At 46.0% G+C, this 21824-nt stretch overlaps 1 protein-coding gene across 5 annotated transcripts; it reads left to right on the plus strand.

Moving 5' to 3' along the window:
- The first annotated feature begins 718 nt into the window (after nucleotides 1-718).
- Nucleotides 719-20947, plus strand: NCOA5 (nuclear receptor coactivator 5). 5 transcript variants are annotated; one of them, XM_075769070.1, is made up of 10 exons: nucleotides 719-830; nucleotides 4219-4405; nucleotides 4946-5053; nucleotides 9057-9120; nucleotides 12691-13050; nucleotides 13319-13434; nucleotides 13586-13712; nucleotides 16016-16215; nucleotides 18175-18498; nucleotides 18927-20947. In XM_075769070.1, exons 2-10 carry the CDS (start codon nucleotides 4243-4245, stop codon nucleotides 19580-19582), a joined length of 2118 nt encoding a protein of 705 aa, XP_075625185.1. In that variant the 5' UTR covers nucleotides 719-830; nucleotides 4219-4242; the 3' UTR covers nucleotides 19583-20947. The 5 variants fall into 5 exon arrangements, with proteins under 5 accessions (XP_075625185.1, XP_075625186.1, XP_075625190.1 ...); XM_075769072.1 differs by lacking the exon at nucleotides 719-830 and adding an exon at nucleotides 1218-1330; XM_075769071.1 differs by lacking the exon at nucleotides 4946-5053.
- Nucleotides 20948-21824: the final 877 nt, after the last annotated feature.

A 21824-nucleotide genomic window follows, 5' to 3' on the forward strand; every position in this document is an offset into this window, starting at 1 on the left:
TGAACGGCAGAGACAAGGAGGCAAAGGTGGCAAGGGGATTTCTGGGCTTGGCTCCCCGGGGCCTGGCCTGGGAAGTCCCCACAGACCTGGGCACCGGCCGTGCAGGACACGTTTGCGGCTCCGAGCTGCGAGTGCTCCCCGCTCCCGGCCCCGAGACAGCCCCGAGCGCCGCGGAGGTGGCAGGGCCCGGTGCTCCCCGGCCGGCAGGAGCTGCTCAGACGGGAGTCCGCGGCCCGCGCAGCATGCCCCGGTCTCGGGTGCCCGCACAGCGCGGCAGGCCGGTGCTGGCGCTGCCGCTCGGTGCGGCCCCCGCGGCTAGGGGCGGCGGCCCGGAGCCCCCCTCACCGTGGGCACGCCTTGGTCCGCGGGCGTCAAGCCGCTGGCGCTGGCACCGCCGCCGCCGCGGAGCCCGACCCTTGCACTGGGCAGGGGGGCGACGGCAAGGGCGGGGGCCGGTCCCGGTCCCGGTCCCGGTCCCGGCCGCCGCCCCAGCGCCCCGCCTCGCCTCGCCTCGCGCGGGGTCTCGTGGCGCCACCCAGCGGCCTCGCCCCGCCGCTGTCCGCTGGACTACAAGTCCCAGCCTGCCTTGCGGCGGCGGCTCGCGGGGCATGCGCGGAGCCAGGTAAGGCGTGCCGCCTCGCGCGCGGCGGGCTCTTGCCTCGGCAGGCATGGCGGCGAGCAGTGCGTCAGCGCGCCGTGCCGTAAAGCGCGAGGCGTCGCCATACCGGCGGTGCTCCCCCTCCGTTTTGCGACGTCGCCGTGCGGCAGCGGCGGTTGGCGCCTTTGTCCTGGCGGGCGGCGGCCTGAGGCGGACCGGGCCCGGCGCGGCGGTAAGTCTGCGGGCGGGCGGGCGGTGGTGGCCCCGGGGCTCCGGGCCGGCGGTGCGGTTTTACGCGGAACGTTCGAATAAAAGACGTACCACAGCAAACCTTGTGGAGGGCTGAGTCCTTCCCGGCCGCCGCTCTGGGGCCGGGCGTGCCCCGCGGCCTGGCCGCGCCTCCGCCTCACCGCCCGGCGCGTCCGGGAAGTGGCAGCGGGGGAGCGCGGGCTCTCTGGAGCTGCTCCGCTCCCCTCCCCTGGCGGGGGCGGCACTGGCCGCGGGCGGCACCTTGCTTCCCGCAGCGGCCTGGGGCCGGTCGGTACGCAGGGTTAACGCAGTTGAAAGGCGCCTCTTCCCCGGTCAAGATGTGCAACGGGTGATGTCGTTGGCGCTGTCGCGATATGGGTGGGTAGCGCGGCCCAAGGGAGCACCTGCGGCCTGGTGGGAGAACTGCGGCCACCGGTGAAGCGTCAGGGATGTGGTTTTTCCTCACCGCCGCTTGAGAAAGCTGTGAGTACCGACAGAGGCAAGGGTGCTGGCCGGAGCAGGAGAGGAGAAGCCTGGCTTGCGTTCTCACAGCAGCAGCAGGGTCCTCAGGCAGGAAGGTGAAAGTGTTCTCTGTGTCAGTGTGTTTTCCTTGCGGGCAGCTCTGTGTCTGCCTGCTGTCCTGGGTGCAGAGGACCGAGGCAGGTGGGTGCTGCCCACGAACGGCCCTCCTGGCCCCGGGCCAGGCATTTGGGGCGGCTGCCTGGCAGGGCTTGGCTCTGAGGTGCTGAGAGGTGCTGGGTGGGAAGCTTACTGCTCCTCAGCACCGTTCCTTTCTGTGGTGGGTGGCTTTTTTTTTTTTTTTTTTTTTTTACCTAGCCCAGGAACTTCCTACAGACTTCGGTGTAACATTTCACTCACATCAAATTAGCTTCAACATCCCACTTTGACTGTATCTTGCTTTCTGAAGCTGTAGCGCTATTAATAAATAACTCTTATGTAAAAGATTTTTAGGGAAATGTGGCTTTAATTAACTTCCAGAGGATTTATTGGCACACAAGCTGTGGGCTGTCCTGTTGTAGGAACCTGTTCAGCCTGGCGCTCGGTTTCTGCATAGGGGTATTAGCACCTTTAAGCCGCCCAGGTGCGTAGTTGGTCTCTCTGGCTGCATTTGTAGAAAAAGACTTAATGTGGCAATCAGTTGTTCACCTGGTGTAGCATGCCTAAAGCTGGGACAACATTTATTCCAGTCTTACGATTAGTAAATGGCCCTTAACTTAAGAAAGTTCTCTAGTAATTCAAGCTGAGTGTTTATGATTTATTGCTTTGTTTTGAAAATGACTTGAAGTGGAAAAAATAGTTTTTCTTCATATGGAAAGCTCTTGCATCGTCTTCCCCAGCCACTCCTTACTATCCCCACTCTTAAGAAACAGAAAAGGGAATTTCTTACTGCTTTTTATACTGAAAGTGAAACGTCCTGCCAGGAACATTTACAGGTCTCATTGACATCTGTTTGTTGTGTGTATATGTGATGTCCCGAGACCACGTGCACAGGTTGTGCTCCCTGAGCGGGTGCTTGCAGGGGCTCCGAGTGTCCATCCCTGGGGATGCTCGGAGCCTGGCTGGAAAAGGCTGTGACTGCTGGATCCAAGTTGGACATCACCCTGATCTGAATGGGAACTTGGACTCGATGGGTCGTTCTGTGTTTTATAGCCACTTAATTATTTTGGGAGAATTTTGAAAACTTCTTTCCCCTCAACTCATGAGAACTTGAGGTGCAATTGTAGAATAGAAGTCTAGTGCTTCTATATGGAAAAATGGAACAAGATTTGGTACTTCTGACGGGGAGGTAAAACTGCGTGGGTGGACAAACTTACAGGAGGATTGAGGCAACTGTGGTAAAAGAAAGGACTTTTTTTGTTTGATTTTGGTTTCGGTATTGTGATGTTTCCCTCCTTCCTGTTCTGGCAGTTCAGTTTACTTTAAAAAGTTTACTAGATGGGGAGGCGTTCTCTGCCTCCCATCCCTGAGGGCTTCCTAAAAGAAGGAGAAAAGTGATACAAATGTAATCTTAAAAAAAAAAAAAAAAAGAAAAAAGGAAAAAAAAAAGGGGGGGAGAAGGTGCAAACCCCAGAATTTTATATCTCAAATCTGGAGTAGATGTATTTTTCATGCCAGTTAAGTGTTGTAGAAGTATTTATGTGAAAGTGTTTTGTATTTTTGGATGTTTGACTTGTTTATTTATAGGCTACTTTTAACTTGTAGCAAATATAGGTTACTGTTAGGGAGTGTGTTGGTTGGAGGCATCTCATGATGACCAGTAAAAGTTTCTGTTGATACATTCAATTTCATTCAATTTGATACATTCTTTTTCCAGAATTCTTACATGTTAGAAAATCCTGCCCTGCATTCCTGTAGATGAATGTTTAGGAAATATGACAACTTTATTAAATAGTTTGCAAACTTTCAAGTTAATCTTGACAGTTTCAGTGTTTTACTTTTTTTTTAAGCTTTATGTAATGGTAACTTTAAAACCAGAAAGTATGAATCCTGGGTGGAGTTTGGCAGAGGTTTTTTTGTTGGCTCAGTAGAGTTTGTTACGTTTGTTTGTGGAGGGTTTTTTGGTGTAATTCTTTGGGTCAATTTGCAGTGAATGTTGCTGACTGCTCCAGCGTTGTCTACAGTAGTGTGGGTTAACAAAGTGTACTTTTGCCGTACGGGGGGAGGTGAGGTAGCGGTACAGCATTTACGTGGGGTGGTTAAATTCCCAGCTGTGGACCCGCCTTCTGTGGGAGCTGATGTCTCTATGGGGACAAGGATATGCTGGTTAGTAGGGGTATGAATGAGAAACAGTGTTTTCTGGTATTGGAAAGCTGAAATTTCACGTTTAGTAAAGGGATCCGAGTGTGGTCACTTAACATTCAAACAGTATTTCCTGGTGTCTCATTCAAAGCCTGTATTGAAATATTTGGGTCCTATTATGCAATGTTGCAATGAGTGTTTCCTTTCTGCTTGTTAAAATGTTGCATAAATTTCAACACTTCTTACCAGTGGACTGAAGAAATAGATATGACAACAATGGGTGTTTTGAAAAGCTTAAAGTTAAGATGTTTTAGTGACAAATGAGTGTTATTTGTTATCTTAGTTTGGAGTTAAACCATTAAAATTTATCTGCAAAATAATTAGGTTTACTACCTTTCAGTATTACAGAAAAGCTCAACCAAAATGCTGCGGTATACATTTTTGCCAGACCTCTATATCTCTTGTATTAAGATTTCTCTGGAGTGAAGTTTGCGTCAAGCAGACCCAGTTGGCTTCTAGTCTGCAAAGCTGTTAAGTTTAATCTTGTTCCAGTTTAATTTTAATGTCATGGATTGAAATTATATGCATGGCCGTTTTTCTTTTTTGCGAAGAGTTGGATTTGGAACGAAAGCAAAATGGCTCGAGGACGCAAGAGCAATAGCATCAAACAGAGCGACTTCACTAACAGCACCAATCCTCAGGATTTAGAGAGAAGACTTTTTGTCGGCAATTTGCCCACAGACCACATGACTCGTGAAGAAATGGAAGAGATATTTTCAAAATATGGCAAAATCAGGGGTTAGTATATTATCTTATGCCTTTTTGTGGCTGGGAATTCAGTGAGAAATATAACTTCATGCTTGTCACATTGCTGTTTGATGATGATGGGAGGAGTGACTAATGTTGTTCCTAAAAAGTGACCTTTTAATGATAATTTTCTCTGCCTGCGTTTTCTCTGAAAAAGTGATTCCTTCAGTACAGCTGAAGTGTAATGCATATATATATATCAGCTATGTTTTAGCTTTTGGGGTTGCAGTGTGATGTTACAACACTCTTTCAAGTGACTTCATAGTCTCTTAATCAAACCTTGGTCACTTCATGGACTGTATTTTGGTCACTGCCTTGTCAGAAGGAAGTTGATCTATGAAATATATTTCAGAGTCTTTAAGCTCTGTATTTTGATCCTGGTAGATTTGTTTTTTCCCAGGAAACTTGCATAGTCATTTCTGGGTAGAGCCCCTTTGCTTGTTCACCTGGTGGGGTTACGTGATGGCCTGGGTGCGGGTTAGTACTGTCCCTTAGTTGTAACCGGTCTTGCCCTGCTGTTAACTTTTCCAGCCCTCAGCATGTACCATGGCTATGGGTTCGTGCAGTATGACCGTCTAGAAGATGTCCAGGCCGCTCTGGACGGTGAGAAGGGTCGCCTTTATAAAGGGTATAGATTAGGTAAGGAAAACTGATCCGTGCTCTCCTACTGACCCTAGCATGCGTTCTGGTAGAAAGAGTGCTTTTGTTTTAAAGCTCTCTGGAAAGATCACTATGTGAAACTTGCCTGGCGCGAGTCTAAAATCCCTTTTACTAGGTATGTATTTGCCTTCTGAGTTACTTGCTGTAAGTGCTGTGTGGTTCATCTGCAGTGTTTTCTCTTGCTACCTAGGTCTTACTCTGAACTTATTTTTGTGTGTTAGTATTTGAAAAATCTCTATTACCCTGTGTAAGAAACTGTTCGATGTGTAAGCCCTGGAAAGCAATCACTGAAACCTCATACGTGTAGTTTTAAAAACATTTGTGAACCAATATTGGGCTTCATCTTGGAAGGTTCAGAGGAACTGGTTGCAGCACTCAGCGGCTTCTTAGATAAGTAATCTTAACTTGGATTTTTTTGCACGTGTGAAATCAATCTGTAAGCAGTGCTATAAATACCAGATGCTTTAAAAAGGCCTTTTTCATAAAGATGAAAATAATTCTGCTAAATATGCTGGGAGCAAACTTAAACAGAAATGAATGGTTAGAAATCTAAGAGTAATCTATTAAATGCAAGGAAAAAAATTACTTTCAAAGTAAACCTATGCTAATTTAAAGAAAAACAGTTTGACTTAGGAAGGAATGAAAGGAGCAATAAATAACTTGTGGGGAAGGTGTGTGTACAGTAGGAAAGATGAGCCTGAAGATGGAAATGGAAGCAAATATACAAAGAGGGTAGAAGGACAAAAGAAGAAATTATGGCCAGCATTGTTGAAGTCTAGAAGCTTAAATAGGAAAAACTGTGGCTGTTTTAGAAGCTGAGGTGTAACTGTCTGGAAATGATAAAATTTCTCACTGGAAAGGACCACCTAGTCTTCAGTTAATGTTTCTGCTGTTTTTGAAGAGGCAGAAGGTGTCAGTTTTGATATAGTTTCCATTTCAGTAGGAGACTAAAAAAAGGTAAACCAGCAGCTACCAAAACTAGAGCTCTCCAAAAAATTAAATCTAACATCCATGAGGCTCACTGAAATGAAGACCTGCCTAGGCTATTAATGTTGTTTTTCCACAAGCTTTGGAAAACTAGGGAGTTTCCAGGGACCTAGCAGAGCGCTGCAGATGTGCCAATAGGCAGTGTCAATGGGGTGAGCCTGGCATCAGCCCCTGGTAACGAAGGTATTCTTTCACCTGACTCTCAGTGAGAAGTGAATTAATTAATGCCAATCAAAATAAATCCTGTCTAACTAACTTATTCTTATGATACTGCAAGTTTTATGGCCGAAAGTAGCAGTGTTGATTTAAGACTTCTGTAAGATGTTTGATTTGATTAAGAAACTCGAACAATTAAAACCAACATAGGGTTAAATGGATTTCAAATGAATCTCAGTGTAACATAGATGGAATTGGTTAGTGCTTTGAATGGTGTTCTGGAAAAATTGATTCCTGGCCATACAGTGCTTTTACAAGTGACTTGGAAAGAAAACACACAATCATCTTTTAAAAAGAGAGAATGAAATAATGAAGATTGAGTCATTGATGGTGAAATGACCCGGACTCCCTAAGCTGGATGCAGACAGAACTGAACTTTCAGTAAAGCTAAAAGGGAAGATCTGCACCTTGCAGGAGTGGTTTTGTCATCCTTAGCTGTACAAAACACAGATTTGTAAGCAGGGAGGTTTTTGTACTTGTGGGTTTTTGCTGCTGGAATACCGTGTTCAGTTCTGGTATGCCTGGTTCAAAAGGATAATGCTAAATTGGAGAAGCCTCAGAAAAATCTGAAGAAGGCTTAAAGAGTTGAAGAACAAGCCCTAGCAAAAGCCTCAAGATAAAGGACTGTTGTGATCTGTGTGTTACAAGCAGACCTGGAGTTAAGTGAGTTTTAATCTGGTAGTTATAGGTATGACAAGTCCTTAAATGGAAATAAGTAGTTTCCTTTTAACAGCAAAGTAATTTACTTCTGGAATAACTTATTGGAGCTTTGGTGGTTTCTGTGCTCTGAAGACTATTAAATTGGAATTGGATGTTTTGCTAAAAGATAAGCTCTAGTTTAATGCTGCTGTTGCACTTGAGATAGGAATGTGATTCAAGAAACTTGCCACCTGTGTTTATTCAGAAGGTTACACTGTATGATTACAGTGGCCCTGTCATCTCAAAATCCTGCAAGACAGAAGACTTTTTTTTTGCCTCAGAAGTTTTGTTAATGTTCAAATACTTAACCTGTAAATGCTGTTGGCATTAAATAAAGCGTTATTAAATCTGTTCATTTTGCACAAGAGAAGGATCCCTGTCAAAGGTGTTTTTTCTTCTAGTAAAATATTTTTGTTCAGGTTTAAATACGTAGTTTTTTTATTTGAAAGAAATGTATGGTATTGAGTGTAAAAAATCATAATAGGTTTCTGCATCTTAAAACGGACAATAAAAATAATCTTAAACCAAAGAAAGCAGATAGTGTCTTGCTTAAAGATAACACTTGACTTTAAGGGGAAAAAACTCTCAACTAAAAAATAAATGCAAGGAGAACAGCTGCTTCAGTTATGCAGTCTGAGTATTAAATACAATTGCTAATAACACAAAAAGGTAAAAGGCTTTGGGAGAGTTTAACTCCAGTATTGGATTATACTAATACTTCCACAAATGCATAGAAGTGTTTTCATATCTTTAATGAGCAAAACTATGTAGGGAATAAATGTCCTTCAAATTTAGTTTGTGACAGTAGACAATTCAGCTGTATTTTATGGTGGAGAGACTGCTTTGTGGTCCTGTGAATGTTGTTATGCTGCATTTGTAGTTAATGTTCAGATTGCGCTTGCCTCTCTTCCCCCCCTACAAAAAGAGATCACGCTGCTTCTTGATTGACAACAAGAGCAAAAATTAGAACTAATGCGTTAATTCTGTTTTTAATCTTGAAAGTAATGAAGGATAGTTTGGGAAGTTACAGAAGATGTTAAGACTAAGTTTGCCTAAAGGCATTGTGGCACATTTGTTCGCTCGCAAGAGCTTTGAAAGTAGCTAATGTAAATATCTAATAGGAAATTTTTATTGTCAATAGATTCTCAGGGAGCAGATAGGACCTAAGTTTGTTTTGCTCTTTTCCTTAAAAGGCTCTCGGAGTAAAAGATCTGAAGTAATTTCTGTTTGTTCTTGCCCCCTTCCAGTACATTATTTCATCTTCAGTCAGCTGTTACAGAGGGCTTTGTTTCTTCACAGTAGAACAATATGGGTCCCTGCCAGTTCTGGGCAACTTCACTTTTTCTGGTTGAGGACAAGACTCTGTCTCTTCAGCTCTCTTCTTTGTATTTCACTTTATGGTGTTTTTCATGGAGATGCTCAGAAGCCAATCAATTTTCAAATTTCTGATCCGTTGCATCAGTTTGCATCGTGTTAACAGTGGTGTTTCGAATGCACCATGTTGACTTCATAAGGAGCTTGTGCTTCAGGCTCCTTGGATCCCGTTTCCTCAGTGGTGGAGGCTGTACAACTTAATGCTGCAGCAGTCCCTTGGAACGCAGTTGCACGTGCCACTTGAGAACCCTTGGATTATTTTCAGCAAGGGTAGCGGCATGCTCCATTGAACAGGACTGGCTGTGAACTTAAGACTGTGCTGGCCATCAGCTTCCTTTCTTGGAGATTTTCAGACTCTGCTTTTTCTCCTAGAGTCCATGAGTTGCTTTCTGCTCGCTCATAGACTGCAGAAGAAAGAGTTTCTCTTACAGAATGAAGAGTCTGGATGTAGGCCTGAACATAAAGGGTTAAAAGTTCACCCAAGCTGCCCACCCTGTTTTGAAGTCAGAGAAATCCATGAAAATTTCATTATGTTGTACTATCTAAACTTAATAAAAAATTGTCAAAGTGGCAATGTCTGTCTGCTGAATGGATTTTCTTGCACCATCTGGATGTTGTTGAGCTTAAGTTGCTTTCATTTGAATTGTGCTGATGATCTTGTTTTTGTTCCATAGCATTGAACAGATGGGTTGATTATTCTTTACAGATATTAAAGCAGCGGAAAGAAGAAATATGAATAAGGCTTCATCAAGGTCCAGTCCGGCACGAAGGTAAAGTACCTGGAAGCAGTGAGTTATACTAAGAAGGTCAGGCTTTTAGGGCATGAGCCCAGCGGCCTGTGCTAAATGTCTGTGTCTCTTCCCTACCACCACCTCCCCAGTCAAATGGAGACGCTCAAGCGTGACAGTCGGAACATGGCTGCTCCACCTCTAAGAGCCCTTCTGGCGCTGACACCTCAGGAGGCATGAGGGAAACCTCGTGTCTGCTGCTGTTACTACAGCTAAGCGTTATGTTTTGCAGCACAGGTTGTAAGAGACTTGTGAGGAAGAATACACTTCATGTTTGCTCCTGCCTCAAGTATCAGAGAAGCCAAGACATATCTAGAGAATGCCAAGGGGCTGTGGCATTCCCAGTGCCATGCTGCAGAGGACTTCAGGATCTTGCCTCTTCTGATGTCGAAAGCTTCCAGTGCTGAAATGAGACTGGAAAAGAACATGCGAGCAAAGCACAAGACAAAGCAAACATCTCTATTGCACTGTCCTGTCTGCATATGTGCTTGCGTTGTCAGTACCTGGAACCAGTGCCCTTCTGTGCAGTTAGAGTGTACCTGTCAGCTTCTCCCGGTTTCCCACCCCTCGGTAGGCATGCTGTGTGCAGCTCCTGCACATCCTCTGTGTGTGAAGTCAAGGCAAGTGGAGAAGACACAGACTGTCTTGTCGCAGGAAGATGACTTTGGTTTCCTTTCCATGGCATTACTAGGGAGCGCGCAAAGACGTGCCATGGTTACACTTTGGTATAAGGCGTGCATCTTCTGTGTCTATTCTGTAAAGCTTTCAACACAAAGGAGTGTTGTGTGTTGGACTTGAAGGTAATCAAGCTCCCACATGTCTGGTGTGCTCTACTAACTTCGCCTGTTAAATTATAAAAAATGGGGGAAAAGTGCAACTAGCAAGACATCTACCACCAAAAATCAGAGAATGAGTAGCTGCAATCCTTGATATCATCTCAATCTTTTGTATGTTGTGCACTTACCCTGTTGTGCACAAGGCCAAATACACTTGCAGAGACCAGCACGTGGGCATTGCCAGGAAGTGCTTTGGGCACACAGCTGGGGGTTCCTGTTACAGATGTGGCAAGCCTTGGGCCTGGGCAGTGTCAGGTGTGCTCGGTGCTGGCATGAGGAGCCCAAGAATACTGCAAGTACATGAGCAGCAGGCACTGATGGCACATCTTTGGCCTCGGTGGCACTGCAGGTGCGTAACGCTGAAGGTGCCGGACAACACTCAATGTGAGAGGCCGGCACCTATGCCGTGAGTGTTGGTCCTTGGACCACATTGCAGAGGGGCAAGCAGCAGGCACTGATGCCATGGGCATTGGGACCTGTGTCATCCTGCATCTATGCAAGAGCAGCTGCCCACGTCTTGGGCCCCAAGGAGCACTGGAGGTGTGAGAGCCGTGGGCAGTGGTGCCATGGGCACCAGGCTGTAGAGCGGACTCCCACCATGGCTGCCAAAGGCTTTGATGACACTGTGACAGGCACTGGATTCCAGCGGGCACTGCAGACACCATGGCCATCCTGTGTCACTAGCACCAGGTCCCAAGTAGCACCGTGGGCACGGATGGCAATGCGATCATGGCTGCAGATGCACAGGTGGTGGATGATGGACTCTGGACTGTGCTGCAGGTGTGTGAACAATGGCTGCTGATGCCAGGGTGCGCAGTCCCGCTGTGCCAGAGGCGGCAGTGCTGGGCCAGCGGTGCAGAGTCCTGAGCGGATGCGGGCAGTGGTGCTGATGCTGCGGGAGTTGGACCGTGGTGACAGAGGCATGGAAGCAGAAGACTGCTGTGCCTTCGTGCTGCTGCCTCTCTGCAAGCAGCAGGGCAGCAATGCAGATGCAAGAGCAGAGGAGAGCCGCGCCACGTCGGTACTTCTGTCGCAGTTGTGCATTGTTCATTCTGGATCTTTTTGTCTCTACAGATAATGAATGTGGCCTGTTCTGGTCACCCCCACTCCAGCTGGAATAAATGTCATATGCCAAACAATTACCCTGCATCTGGCTGTTTTGCTATATAGTCTTACAGCTACAGAAAGATCAGTTACTCAATATCGATTAGAGCAAATCAGAAGTTTCCCCTGAGCTTCTGCCATTGTTCATTGTAGGTTGGGGGGAAGGGGGCAATGATGTGTATCTCTCATGGGATGTGGTTTCAATACAGATCATGAACAAAAAAGTGGATTTGTGTGTCCAAGAGGCTGAAGAAGTTTACACTTGTTTGTGTGCAAGTACAGTGTTTCTTTTCCAGGAGGAGCCTATGTATGCTCTTGGTGGCAACACACTGGTTTGCCTCAAGATCTGTTTTGTATCTGACATAAAAAAAGAAAAGAAAAGAGAATGGCAGTGCTGCTGTGTATCCCCCAGCACAGCTGGGTGTCTAACCACTGCAGTCCATGCACAGACACTGCACATCCATCTCCTTACTGTCTGCTCTACCTGACACTGAACTTGGGCGCATGTGACTCACTGCTCCTGCGATTCTCTCCGGGTGACCAGTATGTGAATGCACTGTAGTGGAAGCAGATTTATGTTCTGCTTATCTTTCATAAACTAGATAAGGCTGGTAGAGAACTCTCAAAGTCTTTGGAAATAAAAAGATTCAAAAAGCTGGGTTTTTTTCCAATAGTTGTCAGTATTTTGGAAAGATAGCATTCCAAATACGTGAAGCTCAGTCATTTCTCTGCAAGATTTTTTTATGTTTGGCTTAGACTACAGTGAAAGTTATGGTTTTTTTCTGGAAAACAAAATATGACTTGGAAAAAACACACTACTGTTTTGGGAAAAGATGAAGACTGGAACATTATTCTTTCTTGCCTCTGAAGACAGTGCAGTGCAAAGTCTGAATGAGATGGATCATTCAGATGCGACAGAGAAGCCTGTTGCTGCTGGGGATGCCATGCTGGTTGGGTTTAGTACCCTCTTAACATGGGGCATCGTAAACATAAGACTGGCTTTCTACAGAAACTATCCCTTCAAGTCCTGGACACAGTGGTAGCTATCATTGCTTTCTGCTAGCAGCACAAACCCAGCCACGACACAGAACCTACAGTGTCTTTGCTTACAACAAGCTCCTTTTTTAATCACATGCCGATAACAAATTATTTCAGGTATTCTGCTGTCATTGACTAGTGAATTTAATGGATCCCTTGAGTGCTGGCTATTGCATATTTGTGGGTATTAGGCTCCAGCACCTTGAAGTCTCTCAAAGAATTTGCAAAAATCTGTTTGGTAGATGATCTGTGCCTGATATTTGAGGCCAGAGACCTTGAAATGATGGTTTCTGAGGTGCCTGTTCACTTCTTCCACAGGTGCTCTACACTTTTAGTGATGCTCCATTAAGGAGCTTTCTGGGTCTTGTTTTGGCTGTGATAAACATTGGAATTAAGAAGCTTCTCCAGGCTGCTTCAACAAATATGGGCTTTGAGCAATTCTTGTTGTTGTGGGATAGGAGGGAGGATTCAGCTGCTGAGAGAAGGGTTGCATTGGCACCTCAGGTAAGAGAGCAGGGGTTACAGTACTCACGTCATTAGCAGTCTAATGGAATTTCCCTGGTGTTTTCCTCAGAGAGCAATATGCCTACGGGGATGGCCGAGATGCCAGACGTGACCGCTCCCCTCTTCGGGGGAGCCCACGGAGAGACCCCAGAGATGGCAGGGATGGTAGAAACGGGCGAGATTCCAGAGACACTCGAGACATTCGAGCTAGAGACATGCGGGATGCCAGAGACCACAGGGAGCCACGAGACCTGCGAGACCCACGGGATGTCAGGGATCCAAGAGACTTGCGGGACCCTCGTGATGTTAGAGATCTTCGTGACCCACGGGAGCCACTGTATGATCGATACAGGGATCCACGGGATATGAGGAATCCACGAGATATGAGGGATCCACGGGACATGAGAGACCCTCGGGACCCTTTATACAGGTAATTTCTGCAGGATTGTGTTTGCCAATGTGTTTTTATGGTGATCCTGCCTCAATGGCTGCACTGGTTTGAGTGGTGTCAGGCATTTAAAATGAGGAAATTGCTCTGACTGGGGACAATTGGGTGCCTGCTTTGTGTATTGTGGGGAGCAGGTGGGCACTTCAGAAATTAAACTTGAGGAAGGTCTGTGTGCAATGCATTGGCCAAAGTTATTGCCTGAAATTTTGCTGGAGCCTGGAAACCTTTGCTGTTTCTGTAAATGTTGCAGACGAGATGAAGCTTATGACCGTTACCTTCGCCTTGAAGACTACTATCGGCGGAAGGATGACTCTTATTACGACCGTTACAAAGAGCATTTTGATAGAGCACCAGTGAATTCGGATGGTGAGTACCTGTAACGTTACAATGGGCAGATTCACATCCTCCCTCTGGGAGGATGCGGGAGATGCCAGCGGTGCCGAGTGCATTGTGTTCTGTGACTTTCCAAGCAGGTCCAAAGGGCATTATTTGTTCTGTCCCTGTGGCTTGCTTTCAGACCGTCTGAAGCGTGAGGAGCGGCGCCGAGAGGAGCTGTACCGTCAGTACTACGAGGAAATCAAGAGACGTTTTGATGCAGAGAGACCTGTGGATTGTTCTGTGATAGTGGTGAATAAACAGACAAAGTAAGAAAATTGTTATGACCAATTTTATTATTGCGTGGTAGAAGAAAATGGAATTAAACTTAGTCCTGCCTTGAGGTTGTTTGTCTTATAGGTTGCTCTTGAGGAGCATGGCTTTAGAGCCCTCAGAAAGCTACAGCTCCTGCTGCTGTTCTGAGGATATATTTTAATGAGATGGAGAAATGTTTTATCTTGTGCTTTACTTTTATTTCCTTCTTGTCACCTATCACTATACCTTCTCCTGATATTTTCTACATACTCTTCATATCAGCCTACTGTTGCAACAGGTTATAGTGGCTTGTACTTGTTCTTCATGGGTTGAATGACATGGAACTTACTAATATGTGCCAACCAGCATGTAGTACAGAGCAGTTATAGGGGTGGAGTTGTGGGGGTGTTCGTTTCAGAGCTCCTGTCAGATTGGTTACTAGGTTAGATACCTGTCATTACCGTTAATCCAATGTGCAAGAAGTACAAATTCACTGCTGAAAGTAGTCATAAACGATATCAAAAGCATGGGTAAGTAGTAATCAGGGCAATCTCACATGGCAGTCTGAACACTTACTGAGGTGTCCCCACTCAAACAGTGTGTCTTTTTATTGGATTAAATGGAAGATTGTTTACCTAGAAACAAAACTGCAAGCCATCCCTGTAGAACAGCGTGCTTTCTCTTGGAATGTAAGGATTTAAAACAATTTTAGGAGTCAAAGGGACTTGTGTCAAAAATGTTAGTATGGCCTTAGTTTGGAGAGCGGGCACTGTGTTGGGAACAGAGGGGTACACCTTGCCTGGTACAGTGGGAGGGGGCTGTAATGATGGCACCAGTCTGATGTCTGTATCCTTACAAATAAATATATTAAAGAATAGCAAAGATGTAAATAAATCATAAATCTGGTCTGGGGTCTGAAGATGATGTTTGTCAAGGGGAAATGTAAAGTTCTGTTTCCTTAGCCCATCGGAAAAAGGATCAAGAGTTACTTTTATTTAACTTGTTCTATCTGTGAGGCAGAAAGAGAGAGCTGGCTCTTGTCTGATCTGGTGGTAGAAGACAGCAGGAAATTGGAACAAGGGAAGTAGTGAAACTAGAAATAGACTCCTGTAGTTTGCTTTTAACGGAGTTGATTACCTATTGGAACAAATCTTGAAAGGAAATTTTAGATTCTTTATCCCTTGGTGACTAAAAGCCTTTGGAAGATATTCTAGTAGACCACACGTTATTCTACTTGATACAGGGAGAATTTTTTTTGTGTGCAAGAGGATCAGCTTAATATCCTAAGGGCTGTTTGTTCTGTAACAGCTACAAACCTTAAGACCTGGAGCGTGTTAATAAATCTTGGGTATTAAAGCATTGCTGTCACCTACTATAGACCTGTTGAAAGATGACTCCCAAATAACTTAGATATACAATCGGTGTAGCTTGGAAATCCTTAGAAATCGGTGTAACTTAGAAATCCTGGTGGGGGAGACAGGTTTAGTGACCATTACAATGTTTACATCCAAAGACGATAAATTGAACCTCTCTCAAAAGGTGTGTGTATATGCAGACTAAATTTCTCAGAACGCATATGCAGTCAGTATTGCAGTTTTGGTACTGAATATAGTAAGCTTAAAAAAAGACTTGAAAACTTTAAGCTGTGCGAGCTGTGGTTTGTGTTTGGAATGGGAAGTCTGCAGGGCAGTGGACACAGGAACAGTGGATTCATGGATGCTGTGTTGATGCACAGCAGATGTTAGAGCAGAAAGCAGCTAGTAGAACGAAAGAGCAAGATAAGATGTATTTGGAACTCAAGGGAATGTTTATGGAAGGGTAGTTGTGCTCTGAAAATTAATCTTCAAGTCCAGAAGCTGGTCTGTGCTACAGTGAATTAGGATAAGGCACATTTGAACAGTTAAGATACTGAACGTAGCACAAGTAACTGACTTCTGTAGGTTAGCTGCTCTGCTGTGTACCCCTTAGATCTCTGCAGGCGTAAACTACCTCATTGAGCTCAGTTTAAACACATTTATATGTAAGCAAATTTTAAATAGTGTAAATCCCATTGCAAACACTCTCTTTCTCAGCTAGGCTGATGCTTGATTTGTAATCAGTTGAACTGAAATGACTGATTCAGATCAAAATAAGGGTAGGATATGGGCTTTTATATTATTGTAATGCGATTGCTTTAATACTGTCCTGTTAAACTCTATGAAGTTTGGCAAGTCATCAGAACAACAAATCTGAGATGACGGAGAGGGTGAATGTGCCAGGGTTTCTGTTTCTGTATGTGACTGACTTGTTAAACTCTGCTGGCTTTGCTTTGTGGTAGGGAGTACGCGGAGTCAGTGGGGCGGAAGGTGCGGGATCTGGGCATGGTAGTGGACCTGATCTTCCTCAACACAGAGATGTCACTGACGCAAGCCCTGGACGATGTGAGCAGAGGAGGGTCTCCTTTTGCCATTGTCATCACCCAGCAGCATCAAGTTCACCGCTCTTGCACTGTTAACATCATGTTTGGCACCCCACAAGGTACTGAGGTCTCAGTGAGCTGTGTAGCTCTGTGGTCACTCTGAACCGCTCAAAGTGCTGCTTTAGAACACTTTCTTTCAAGCACAGGACAAAGTTCATCCTTGCTGTGACATAAGTAGTTATTAATGACTTGACACCATGTCATAAATGTGAATATCATTATTTAAAAGTTTCCGTAATACTTTATTTGTCCCTTCTCAAAAGGACTGTCTAATTTCTGCCAAAGAGAGAATCTCGGCTGCCTTCTTAGCACCTAACATCCCCAGCCCTTGCATCTTAGGGCAAGTCATGAACCCCCGCTCTAGAAATGCCTGCAATGCCTTGGTAGATTTCTGAGTAATACCAGTCCAACCTCAGTTTATCTGTTGTTGCTCTCAAAGAGAGCATGTTTGGAATGTGACAAATTACAGCACAGATTTTAACACCAAATGTGATTTAAGGAAAACGGAATAAGGATAGCATATTCGGTCAAGGTAAAGATCTGATTGTGAAACTGGGAAGTTATAAAAAGATACAACTATAAAGTGATTTGGTGTACATGCTCCACCTTTTTAGCATTTTAGTGTCATTTATTCTTCTCGCATCAGTTTCCATCTCAGGGTGTGACTTGGTTGTTTTGAGCAGGAGGGTGGGTTTAGGTATTAAAAAAACATCTTGTCAGAATGTGATCTCAGAAACCAGCCTTTTGTTCTAATCAGGTTATTTCTCCCTTATTGTGTTCTCAAGTAATGTTTTGTGAGGTTCATCTGGGAGAGTAAACTTCTGAGTGCGCAGTCACCAGTTTTTGTGTGCTTATGGACTGAAGAAGCCTGGGTTCTGTTAACATCAGATGCAGATGTGATAGGAGGGTTCTTATTTCCTGCACAAACACAGCTCACACTTTCACCAGGCTTTCCACTGCCCTTGGTTTTAAGTCTGACTCCTTCAGTTTAACACCCATCCTCCCACCAAAGCTTCTCTTCTTTACTGGATCTAACAGTGTATCAAATCTGATAAGAACCCCAGTCATTAGCTCATCCACAGCTCTTTCTAGAGATTAAATACACTCACTCGAACTGCACATGGCCACCTTCCTATTCACATTAGTTTCAGGGAACTCTTTCACAATTTGTGCAAAACATAATGTCAAAATGAACCCCAGTTTCCTGTTATAAGGAAAAGGGTGGCAGGATTCAATGATCTGCAGAAAAGGTCCCCAGAGCTTGGTGCACTTTCTGGAAGGTAAAGGCCTTCTCTTTTGATCTCCTTGCTTAAATCTGTGTTCAGGGGAATATTTGTGTGTGTGCTTTGTGAGGTGGAAATAATGACCTCAAAAACTTTAAAAGGCAAGTGCAAAAAAAAAAAAAAAAGTTGGAATTGACCATTATTCATTGTATTACAGAAGAACTTGATTGCTGCTTATTGCCCCAGACTAGTAAACATAAGCAGCAATGTGACATTGAGCCAGTGCTCCTTTCCTCCCTAACTCCTGTGTGCACACACACACTGTTTTAAGGCATTGGCAGTACAGAACCAAAAAGTGTTCCCATCACTGTCCTGCTCTGGGAAGCGTCAGCAGCCTTCAGAGGGCAAGTTTTGGATCTGTTCAAGGCTTTAGCAGTAGAAGGGCTGCAGCTGTCTCCTCTTGGAGCATGGAGAATTTATGTGAGAGGTAGAGGGAGCTCCTTTCCCTTTCAATTGGGTGAGAGGCAAGAAAGACATTTCTTGGGCTGATCCAATATCTTCTCAGAGCCCCCAGCTATGGAAGAAAAGGATGGCCTTGCCGGGTGATAGCCTTGAGCCTTCTGTTGGCTTAGGGAATTGAACTGTTCCTGTGTGCCTAGGGAGCTTCCCAAGTCTATGCTTGAAATCCCAAAGCAGTGCCTGCCTGCTGAATGAGATGCGCTAGTGTGCGTGAGGCAAGGCACCTCCTGTTGACATCACTTTAGTTTACTTAAGACATTTCTTTTCCTTGTGCAGAACACCGCAACATGCCCCAAGCTGATGCCATGGTGCTGGTGGCAAGGAATTACGAACGCTACAAAACAGAGTCACGGGAGAAGGAGCGTGAGGAAATCGCCCGGCAGGCTGCCAAGATGGCAGATGAAGCTGTTCTGCAGGAGCGGGAGCGCCCACCCCCCATGGAGGAGGGTGTCAGAGGAGGTCACCCTCCAGGGATTCAGACTCTCTTGAACCTGCTGGCAGACAATCGCTATCTAACTGCTGAGGAGACTGATAAAGTAATTAATTACTTGAGAGACCGGAAGGAACGGTTACTGAGGGGAAGCACTGATTCTCTGCAGGGTGAGTTTCTCAGCCCCAGACAAGGCTATTATTAATTGTTTGGTTTGTGGGTTCTCTGGGCTGGGACCCGAAAACAGTCCTGGGACTGCAGAGGAGTCCGGTGTCATAACTTCCTCACACAGCACCTCATTTTATTGAGATGGATGTATCCTTGGGAGTCCTGAGACGATTCAGATCTTCAATGTGAAAGAACTTTTAGATTGGATTCTCTCAGGGACGCCACGGGATTGCTGTAACTGGTTTGGCTGCTATACGAAGGGCAACAGTTCTGCTGAATGGTTTGGGTTCCCCAGAGCTGGGCAGCTCTCCTGTTCAGAGGGTGGGTATTCATTGATGCTTGTGGCTTTGGTAGCTGTTTCACTAGGGTTTTTTAGGTGCCCCTTCAAGGGCATTTGCAGAGCTTTAACCCTTTTTCCTTTCTTTCCCAGCATCCATGTCAAGACAGTCTTTGGGGGCACCTTCAGGATCATCTCTGGGTAGTCAGTCCAGCCTTCCAAGCTCTCAGGCTCATCAAGGTTCACAGCCTCTGGTCTCTGCTCCTTCTGTTCCAGTGTCCTCTTCTAATCCTCAGCAGGAGCTTCAAGCAAAAATCCTCAGTCTCTTCAACAGCGGGGCGGCAGCGGCAGCAGCTGCTGTAGCAAACAGCAGTTCTGCAGCCTCTGCGGGCACTTCAGGTGGCACTCCAAACCAGAACTTTGCTAACATGGCCAGCGGTCAAGCCCGGTCAGCACAGATGGGTGCTGGAAATTTAAACCAGGCTCAGCAGAGATTGCAGACTCCAAGCACGCAGCTTCCTGCTCTCCAAGGCCCTTCAAGAAATGCAGGTCCAAGACCTGGAGCTCCTCCACAAGCTCAGTCGCTCTATGGTCAGCACCAAAATCGCCTCCCTGCACCTGGCAACGTACCTGCTCAAAGGCCAGTATCTTCTGGTATCAACTTTGACAACCCTAGTGTACAGAAAGCCTTGGACACCCTTATCCAGAGCGGTCCTGCACTCTCCCACCTAGTGAGCCAAACCGTGGCCCAGGGGCGAGCAGGGTCCTCAGCCCAGCAACCTATGGGTTCCTACCAGCGACACTATTAAAGCTGAGCTGTCAGACCCTTTCCCCTTCCCTTCGCCATTCCATACTTACAGCTGTTTAAAGAGTCTCCTGTCCTTGACACAGGATGGATGCCCCTGGATATGCATGTCCTCTCCACTTTGGCGAGAGTGTACCCCCAGTGGCATTGCTGCTGACTGTTGCTAGCGCTGCCCTTCCTCACCTTGGTCTGGTTAGCAGTGTTTGGAGGAGTATGCTCTATTTTCTCAGTGGCACGATGTGCTAAGAGCAGCTTTGGATAATCGGTTGTTTTGTCCAGTCCCAGAAGCTGCTGCAACGGTGGTCCTCCTGCATTTTCCTCACTTCCAGTAGCTGGTGCATCTTCACATTGCGATGCAGTCTGGTCTCGCTAAATGGCCTTAGTATAGTTTGGGTCAGTGGTTTTGAGGAAGTAGGGGACTGAACAGAGCGGTACACTGGCTGGGCCTTTTTGGGAGACCCACCTTTTTGGAATGGGCACTATTTTTCTTTGGTTATCTTTTTTTATTTCTTTTTTTAATGGCATATAAGCCAGTGGGAAAGTATGGTGGTAGAGCTAGCAGCTGAACTCATGAAGCACACGCCTGAGTACTACTCAGTAACCTGGGACCTTCCAGGTTTGGTCCTTCCGTAGCTGGACAGTCGTCCTGGCAGAGTGAGGCAGAGAAACGCTCCTCACCTCAGCCAGCTCATGGAAACTGGCAGCTTTGGTCTGAATACCATGGCAGATCTGAAACGCAAGAGCTTCCAGCCAAGGCAGAGATTTCAAATGGTCTGTCAATTTTCTTACACCGCGTAGTCAGTGTTAAGATCAATCTGTTAAATTTGGCATATAAATTTCCTTTTCCTACAGTTTTGCTGTGGGACGATTGGTTACAGTAGCCCAATAGCTCAGCCGCAGCCCGGGTGATGTGCTGCTGACCCTCCCTTGGGAATTCCTGCAGCCAGTTACCAGGTGGTGAATGTCTGCTCTCTGAAACTTCATCTCACTGCTTGATGGGTGTTTTGTCCATCTAAGGTGGAGAGGCAGTGCCAAGATGCAATATCATAATTTTATACATTTTTTTCAACACTTCAGTAGCTGCAGCGGACAGTTGAGTGGAAAATCAGGCAGTGATTCTTCACCATGTTTTTAACCAGTAACATACTTTGATACCAGAACACAAAGCATCTCTTAACTATGTGATCCTCCCCATCACGGCCTTCTTAGAGTCTGTAGGCTTCCTGCAGAGAACCGAAAGAAACTAAGAAAGCAGTGTTCTTGGAGCAGAGGATTTTTCTTTGTCCCAGGTGGTTTGTGTTGTAGCATTTTTTTTCTCTCTGTGCTGTTAACAAGAGGACATTACTTTTTAATAAAAAGACAGGAAAAACCTTTTGTTGTATTTTTGACACTTGACAGTTTGAGTACTACTGGAATACGTTATTTCACTGTGTTTGCCATTACTCTCTTCTTCCAGATAAGCTGTGTCAGACGCTGCCCAGAATATTGTCTGTCCAGTTACAACACTTGGGTTTTGAAGTACCTCACAGATAGTTACTCGCACAGTGGACTTGGAGCCCATTGAGGGACCCACGCACTGGAGCAGCGTGTGGCACGGGCTGGCGTGAGAGGTCTGAAGCTTCTCCGGCTGCTGGTGGTGGAAGGGGAGGGTGTGTGCTCGGACCAGCAGCTGGTCCTGTGTCTGTGCTGCAGTTGCTGTTAATTGTATGGCTGCTGCGTGAATCATAAAATCCTAGCATGGTTTGGGTTGGAAGGGACCTCAAAGATCATCTAGTTCCAACGCCTCTGCTGCGGGCAGGGACACCCTCCACTAGACCACGTTGCCCAAAGCCTCATCCAACCTGGTCTTAAACACTTCCAGGGATGGGGCATCCACAGCTTCTCTGGGCAACCTGTTCCAGTACCTCACCACCCTCACAGTAAAGAATTTCTTTCTAACATCTGATCTAAATCTACCCTCCTTCAGCTTGAACCCATTCCCCCTTGTCCTGTCACTGCACTCCCTGATAAACAGTCCCTCACCATCTTTCCTGTAGGCCCCCTTCAGGTACTGGTAAGCTGCAATTAGGTCTCCCTGGAGCCTTCTTTTCTCCAGGCTGAACAATCCCAACTCTCTCAGCCTGTCCTCATAGCAGAGGTGCTCCATCCCTCTGATGAACTTTGTGGCCTCCTCTGGACTTGCTCCAACAGCTCGATGTCCCTCCTGTACTGGGGCCCCCCGAGCTGGACGCAGTACTGCAGGTGGG

Source organism: Balearica regulorum, chromosome 16 (genome assembly GCF_011004875.1).
Source record: "Balearica regulorum gibbericeps isolate bBalReg1 chromosome 16, bBalReg1.pri, whole genome shotgun sequence".
Taxonomy (NCBI): Eukaryota; Metazoa; Chordata; class Aves; order Gruiformes; family Gruidae; genus Balearica; species Balearica regulorum.

Excerpts from the sequence above, each read along its gene's own strand:
- NCOA5 (XM_075769070.1), top strand. The coding sequence starts at position 4,243 with ATGGCTCGAGGACGCAAGAGCAATAGCATCAAACAGAGCGACTTCACT. Across the intron at positions 4,406-4,945 it reads AAAATATGGCAAAATCAGGG|CCCTCAGCATGTACCATGGC; the intron begins GTTAGTATATTA and ends TAACTTTTCCAG. Across the intron at positions 13,051-13,318 it reads CCTCGGGACCCTTTATACAG|ACGAGATGAAGCTTATGACC; the intron begins GTAATTTCTGCA and ends TAAATGTTGCAG.